This window comes from Myotis davidii, unplaced genomic scaffold (genome assembly GCF_000327345.1).
Source record: "Myotis davidii unplaced genomic scaffold, ASM32734v1 scaffold448, whole genome shotgun sequence".
Taxonomy (NCBI): Eukaryota; Metazoa; Chordata; class Mammalia; order Chiroptera; family Vespertilionidae; genus Myotis; species Myotis davidii.
This window is the reverse complement of record NW_006383009.1, coordinates 3,274,288-3,282,295: the sequence shown is the minus strand read 5'-3', so window position 1 is coordinate 3,282,295 and position 8,008 is coordinate 3,274,288. Positions and strand designations below refer to the sequence as shown.

Here is an 8,008-nt window from a genome sequence, read left to right as displayed (position 1 = left end):
GAGACACAAGGAGAAAAGCAGGGAGAGATGAAGGCAGAGGAGAGAGAGCAAAAGGGAGAAAGAAGAAGAGGGAGAAAGGGAGAAAAGTCGGAGAGAAACATGCAAAGGGAGAGAAAGAGACTGAAAAAGATGAGAGGAGAGCGAGCAAGAGGGAGAGAAACACAGACAAGAGGGAGCCAGTAGGAGAGCGAGAGACGGAGAGACTCCGAGAGGGAGAGAAAAGTAGGGAGAGACGGAGAGGGATAGAGACGGAGACGCAGAGAGTTCGAGAAGCAGGTTAAGAGACCGAGGGGATGGGAGTAACGGAGCGGGAGAGAGACTGGAGAGAGAAACACGGAGGGACGTAGACACGGAGCTAGAATCCCGGAGAGGGACCTACGGGGACCCGCGCCGCGGCCCCACTCACCATGCTGCCCGTAGGCCCCCCGCAGAGCGGACCCTACGCGCCAGGACTGCGCTCCGGGCACATAGAGGAAGGACTAGGCAGGTCTCAGGGGCAGCGCAATCCCGGTGACTGCCTGCAAGGGGAGGAGGGAGGCGGACAAGGTGGCGGGTTTGGGGGGGTTGTTAAAGGGAAAGCGGAGGCGCGCGCTCCGCTGAAAGGAAGCCCGGGCACGGGTGTGGGGAGGACACGGGAGAGTGAGTTCCCTGCTCTTGCTGGCTGACTGGGCCTCCAGAGCAACCTCTCTGGGGCTCAGGTTAAATAAGCATCTTTAAAACCGAGGCGAGGGGCCTGGTGGAGTCTTTCTCCTCAGAGACCCTGCAGGGGCAGGGAGCTGAGGAGCCTGGGAAAGGAGCATGGTCTGCAGGTCTGTTTTCCCCTTTGTCACTGAGTGGCCATCTCGTTGTCCTGGCCTCTGGCACTGAAAAGGTGCTCACTGCGTGGTGGGTCCTGCGACAATGACCCACTCATGCAGCAACAGACCCAAACCCAACTCTGCCCCTCACCCACTGTGGGGCCTTGGAAGAGAGCTTGGTCTCTCTGAGCCCGTTTCCACCTCTGGGAAATGAAGTACTGATTCTTTGGTGACGATCCAATGGCTAGACATACAATAGATGCTTAATAAGTGTTGGTAGGTTGAAGAGGGTCTGATCACGCCCCTGACTGCACTCTGGACCTATCACCACTGAACCTGGTCTTTCATCCAGGTTCAGTAATCAAACCTGGAAACAATGAGCTCCTCCCCCACGCCCCTGACTGCCTCCCCCAGCTGTTTCCCCAAAGTATGAGTCAGCCCGACAGCAAAGGCAGGACTATGGGCTTTGTGGTTGAAGTGGCCAGGGCTTGGTCCTTAGCTCAGCTGCACCCAGGAGGTGTGCCCGCAGACCAGGACCCTCATCTCCTACAGGTTCAGTTTCCCCATCTGGAATATGGGGTGAGATCCTATATTATAGCATGTGAGGTTAGCCCTTGGCATGGTAAACAGTAGGTGCGTAATAACGATGCCACAGTATTCGTTATAATTTATTAGCAGAAATAGGACTTCGGACTCTTGTCCTGATTGTGGCTCCAGGCAGGTTCGGATCCTCTCCAAGTCTGTTTCCCCCATCTGGAAAGTGGAGCTGTGCACACCAACCTGAGACAGGCTTCTGCTGTCTGGCACCTTCTGTCCCTGACAGCCACACTGGTAGTGATGGTGGGCCTTTGTGGGGTCTGAAAAGACAGTCCCTCACCCCTGCCCCCTGATGTTTCTCTCAGGCAGCAACATTTTAGGCATCAAAAGGGCTTTTAGCAAAAGGATCCCTGGGGGTAATGGATAAACCTGGCAAGGGAGTAGAAGAACCCACAGAGGCTGGGAAGCAGTGACAGCTGAGTGTGGCTGTGGCCCTCTCTGCCTGAACACCTGGCCCTTGGGTTTCCCATCCCACCAGCTGGCCTTGGAACCATCATAGCCAGAAACAAAGACACCATGGATGTACCTCCAAAAAACCCAACCCATCCTTCTGGGGCAGGGCCCGCTGGGTGTCTTAAAGGAGTCCTGGGGAGTCCCACAGGCCCCCTCAGTGCTGCTTCTCGTGGAGGACTTGGGAGCTGGGTGGCAGGCGCTGGAAGAAGGCTGGCCTCAGCAGGCAGCGGTAGGCCAGCAGGTGAGGGCCCAGTGCATACAGCATGTTGCACACGAAGAAGCAGGCCCAGGCATCCTCCGGCACCCGGTAGGTGAAGGGTGTGCGCAGGTGCGTGGAGGCACCCATGTGTGAGAACTGCGCCTGATGGCCACACAGGGAGGGTAGATGTCAGGGGCTGGGAGAGAACCAGTCCCAGCATCAACAACATCCCACCCTGGGGAGCCCCGGGGTCCCTGTCCCCATCTTGCTGGCTCTGCTGACCTGCCTGTCTCCTCTTTCCAGTCCATCTGTTTGTCTCTAAATATCCCTGTCCCTATGGGTCCTGTCTGTCTTGTACATCAGTCTATGAGCTTCTCCCCAGCTGCCTAACCAGAACCATGTCCACTGTGTCTGCTGGACCCTACACCCTATCTCTCTGTCCAGCTCTTCCTCAACCCAGACAGCTGCCCTTGACACAAATTCTGTTGATTATACCATAGATGTCCTCCTGGTTCCCACTGCTCTGACCTGGGCCCAGCCTTTATCATACTCCATCAGGAACCCAGAAATAGACCCCTAGCTCTGACGGTCCTCCTCTGCTCAAATACCTCCCACTGTTCTTCATCTTCCTACATAGAAGCCCCCAAGGTCAGAGTTCAAAGCCCTCAGCATCTAGCTGCCAATTTCTCTAGCCTCTGCTTTTACCCTTGTTATGGCTCTGCTAAATCACCATGCCCCTCTGTGCCTTTCCTTATGCTGTTCCCATTCCCGGAATGTCCTTCCCTGCCTGGAGCTCTCATACCCATATGTCTAAGCCCAGCTCCTATGCCCCCTCTTTTAAGAAATCTGTCCCCTCTGTAATCCCTCTCAGCCTCTCCCTCGCCCTCTCGTCAGTTCTGACCCCATGGGGTTGGGGATGGTCTGTGTCTAGCTCTTTCTCCTCCAGACTAAGGAATCCTGGGGTGCTGAGCTGGGGCTGGGGCCTTTCAGGGGCCCAGCATCACCCTGCCCAGGGAAAGCACAAAAGAAATTGATGGGTAGGCAGAAACTTTCTTTCTTATGCACCTGACCCCCAACACCCCAGCCCTGCCTCACCTGGCCAATGGCTCCAGCAAACACCAAGGCCCAATCAGGTAGCCAGGAACAGCCAGGGAAGATAAGGGCATAGGCAGCCAGGCCATAGAAGGGCAATGCATAGAACATATACACCAGCATCTGTGATGAGCAGATATGATGAGCAGATGCCCCCGATGGGTCTCCTGAAACCCCTCAGGTGGGAACCCCAGGGAGGCTCTGGCCAGCCTCAGACCTGACCCAGGATGGAGGCTCTCTGCATATCCTACTCTGTGCAACCTGCACCTTTATTTCCTTTGGGGGTCCCTGCCCTTCCCACTGCCCCCCACCTCACTTCTGTCCACAATGATCAGCTACAAGATGGGGATGTGATTCAAACTTAGCCAATCAGAGCCTGCCTGAGACTTGTGCTTAAGCTCTGGGGAGATAAAGGCTCACATTCCTCTGGGGTAGCTAAGTAGGGCAGAAGGAAGCCTGGCGCTGCCCAAGGCTCTCTGCCATTCCACAAAGGGACCACCTGGGAGGGGAGCCCATGCAAAGAAAGCAGAGCCCAGAGCCAGAGCTCTCCTTGAACTCCTGGATCCAGCCATACCTGAGACCGTACCTATAATTTGTTTATAGGACAATAATTCCATTTGAGCTTCTGCCAGTTGGACTTGTGTTTTAGGCACCTGCTTCAAAGAAGCCCAGTGGACCCCTACACATGGTCCTTTCCTCCCACCTGCCCTCTCACCTGCACCTTTGGGTAGGCCACAGGGTCCCGTAGGTATGGTTCGTACTGATAAATATAGACAAAGCAGGCATCTGTGGGGCAGTCAAGTACCACCTGCAGCCAACAGACAAAACAACAACCCACCTCAAATATCCCTCCCACCAAAAGCTTTCCCCATCCTCCCAGGCAGGGCTCACACCCCTCGCTCTACCCTCCCCCACCCCCAGCCTTGGTTCTATCCTCTGGCCGAGAAGCCACAGATCTCGGAGCTGGGGAGAAGGCTACAAGGAATGGGGCTTAGTGGTGAAACACTCAGGTCAGACTCAATGAAGAACTTCCCTGGTGATCAGATGGGAGAGCAGTGGCCCTTTTGCAGTGAGTAAACATATGTGGAAAGGGCAGGCCAGGGAGGGAGGCTGAAGGCAGGAGAGGGGTAGACCAGCCAGACTCACAAGGCCCCGGAAGAGGGTGAAGAACCCAGCAAGGATGAGGTAAATGACGAGAGCCAGGTCAGCCGGGCGCTGCAGGAGACCCTTTCTTTGCTCCTCCTGCACCTGCCCCATGAGAGAGAGACGGTGAGAAGTCAGCAATCCAACAGGCACTGCATAAAGGCTCATCCCTTCTTTTCTAATGACCAAGGAGATCCTTCCAAGAAGACAATGTTTTTGACCAGAAACAACTCAAATGGGGAGACTGAGGTACGTGGGCACAGGCATGCCTGGAGGCACGGTACTTACCATGTTGGGGGTGCAGCAGGTTGGTGGCTGGGCCTGGTTGAAGATCCTCACACCAGCCCAGAATGGGACCAGCACATAGGGGATGGTGAGGAAGAAGGCTGGCCTGATCTCTGAGCTGTATTTCCCTATCATGGTAGGAGAGATGAGGAATACTCAGTGAGGATCTCCTAACCCAGGCATGTGCCCTTGACTGGAATCAAACCCAGGACCCTTCAGTCCGCAGGCCGATGCTCTATCCACTAAGCCAAACCAGCTAGGGCCTGGCTGGGCCCTTTAAGTGGGCCACGCCAGAGCCCCCGGATGGAAGTCATAATTCACAATTGCCATACTTGCTCAGCTTTTTCTTTTTCTACTTGCTCAAGATTTAACACATGTGGTTCTTCAATGCCCACAAGATGATGTCCATGCTCCTCAATTTACCTTCAGCTCTTACACTTTAGCTGTTCTTGGCTCCCCCTGGAAACACCCCTCCAAGAAGAAATGAGGAGAGACAGGCAGGTTGCTGGCTTAGACCATGCATGAACAGGCATGTGGGGCCCTCTTCAGACCTTGGGGAGAGGATGGAGGACCCCGTGGTGGCTTCTAGGTGCAGGGCAGTGACCCAGCTCAGGGAGGTAGGATTCCTCAAAGCCAAGTACTTACCAAGGATGTTTCCTGGGAGAAACACCAGGATGCTCATGACAAAGGACCCGAGCCAGTACAGTCCAAGGTTCCGGTACCTCTTCCTGGGTGGGGAATGAAATGATGACCAGTAGATAGATATCCATCCCCAGTCTCAGAGCACGAGCCAGGGCCCAGGGTGCACCCTGGGCTCCCCAGCTTTGGTCCTTCCAATTCAGGATGAAAGGGACAACAGGAAGTTGAATGAGAGAATGAACAGTCAGACCTTCTGTCAAGGACAGAAGTGGCTGCCCAGGCGCACAGTAGTAAGAGAAGAGAGCCAACCACCAGTCACCTGTGACATTCCCCAGAACCTTCTCCCAGTCACACCTGGCTGGAGCCCTAAAGAGGCCTCCTGATTTTTCCTACTTCTGGCTCCACCCCAGTCTGAGACCCACCTGAGGACTTGACCTGCTTTCCAGGGCCCAGGTGCACTCCACCCACCCCTCGCACCTTCTGCGGATGGCACCAGCCATGGCCAGGTAAAGGAGGTAGTGAACGATGCCATTCCAGTAGCAGATGAAGACTCCGTGTGCAGTGCGTAGGTATGGCTCACCCTGCGGAAGCAGGTGCAGGGCTCAGACACACAGCCAGGCAGGGGCCATCCCAGACCAACCCCTACGTACCTCCTTGGTGTAGAACTCCACGAAGCCCACCATGTAGCCATCTTCCTGGAGAGCGATAAGGAGGTCCACCACCGAGGTGAAGGCAAATACTGCAAACACTGCAGGGAGAGTGTTCAGGGAAGACCTGGGAATGGGTGGGGCTGCAGGAGGGACCCAGATCCAATCTATGACTCGGTGCCCAACTGCTCCCAGTTCCTACTCCACAGGTCACATGAACTACCACCCTCCCTCAAGGGGAGGCACAATCCTTGCCTTTGGGATTCCCAGGCTGGGAGAGGCACAGTCCCTGCTTTTGCCTTCAGGAGACTCCAGAGTAATGGGAAGACAGTTCCCACTCCCAGGACCCCCAAGTCTGAACAGGAGGGCCTCTGAGGTTCCACTGTCAACAGTTTTCCAGCCTGATGATCTCCAGTCCAATGGGAGCCCTTCAAGGGCCCCCACCCTGATGAAGGAGGCCCTTCAAGGACCCCCCAATGTGATGGAGAAGCTGTTGCTCACACAGTTCTCTTCCCTAGGACCTTCCCACTAACTCACCAGCGTAGTGTGGGTCATAGTAGATGTCCCCGCGGGACAAGCTATAGATAGCCACAAAGAGCTGACCGAGGATCAGGGCACTCATCAAGGCCACCCCAAGGGGACTGTGAAGAGGAAAACGAAGTCAGAGAGGCCAGAGCCAGGGTTGAGACCCAACCCCCTCCTGGTGAGGGTGAGAGCAGACTCCAGGAGGCTCCAGGTGATGAGGCTGAAGCATGTGTCTGTCTATTCAGAAATGCCTTTCCTTAAGCTGCCCTCTCCCATCACCAGGCTCTTTCACCAGCTGCTTCCATCTCCTGGAAACTCCTTCCAGAAGTTTCTTTCCCACATGGCAAATTTCTCCCCATCCTTCGTGGTCCATCTACATTGTTCCTCTTCCAGGAAGCCTTCTCCAACTCCTCAGAAAAGATTATTATCAAACTTGGGCCAGGTACAGAGGGGGTGGGGCGCCTGTCAACCCTTTCTGATTATGTGATTTATCCCATCACTTGCTGATATGTTTGACTCAATTGCTCAGTCAGTCAGTCCTTCAACAACACTGAGCTCTGTGGCTAGACCCAGCGCCCACCCCTGCCAGATGGTCTCTAGTGTTCTCACTGTGTGAAGCTCCTGACTCCTCCCGGCTAAAGTCCACCCCACCTCTATCCTGATCTGTTCCCATTGACCCGATAAAACAGGTCAACCAGGTGCACAGACAATAGAAGCCAGGTCTCTGGGCAGCCCCCCAAACCTGGCAAGGCCAAGAGAGGACGGATCTATCCAAGGTCACACAGTCTCCTCCTCCCCCACTCTCTCCTCGATTCTACCTTCTCTGGAACGCTTCTGACAGCTAGCATCCCCATTCCTGCCCCATCTGACTAACAATGACAATTAGAGTAATCAGATGGGACCACACCAGAGTCTTTGAACACAATTCATAATCCTTAACTCTATGGGATGAGATCTAGGATTATGTTTGTTACACAGTGAAGAAACTGAGGCTTTTAGAGGCAACCTGGAACACTTTGAGGTTCAAGGGGGTGGAGCCAGCAATTTGGACCCAAGGAGCTAACCTCCTAGTCAAGACTCCCTCTACTCCATTCTTGGGTGGAGCTGGGTTTAGGAATGTGAGGGGCTTTGCTGATGCCTGGTACCCAGCGGCTGGATCCACAGGACCAGAGTCTAAGGTTAGGAGACAGGCACAGGGAAGTTTGAGGCATGTATGGGGAAACTGAGGCTAGAGGCGGGGTAGGCCAGCCCTGAACAAAAGAAAGTCCCTGGGCTTAAACAGGAGGGGCAACCTGCTAGGGGTGGTGCAGCGGAACCTGTGTGGCAAGAGCCAGGTCACCAGGGCCTTATCTGGGGCAATACTTTGACCCTCGGCGACTTTGGAACCTATGCTGGGCATATCCCTGGGAAAACCAGGGAAATTGTTTCCAAAACCCTGCCCTGTGTGTGTGGGGTGGGGGGTCGGGGGATGGGAGGGCAGCTTTGGCTCTGTTTCTGAAGGTTCCTTCTCCCCGGGCCCCAAACATCCCAGGGCGTCCCCACCCCCAGCACACAGCCTCTGTGCCAGCGGAAAGAGGAGCCCCGGCCCGAACGGCTAGGGGCTCAAAGGCTCACGCCGAGAGCCCGGCCAA

General features: G+C 55.2%; 1 protein-coding gene across 1 annotated transcript; it reads right to left on the bottom strand.

Moving 5' to 3' along the window:
* Positions 1-1,438: 1,438 nt before the first annotated feature.
* On the bottom strand, positions 1,439-6,545 carry TM6SF2 (transmembrane 6 superfamily member 2). Its single transcript, XM_006778325.2, has 9 exons — positions 6,390-6,545; positions 5,856-5,953; positions 5,683-5,786; positions 5,212-5,294; positions 4,570-4,694; positions 4,285-4,386; positions 3,854-3,946; positions 3,142-3,261; positions 1,439-2,208 (listed from the first exon to the last, which is right to left on the bottom strand). The coding sequence occupies exons 1-9, from the start codon at positions 6,472-6,474 to the stop codon at positions 2,002-2,004; spliced, it is 1,017 nt and encodes a 338-aa protein (XP_006778388.1). The 5' UTR covers positions 6,475-6,545; the 3' UTR covers positions 1,439-2,001.
* Positions 6,546-8,008: the final 1,463 nt, after the last annotated feature.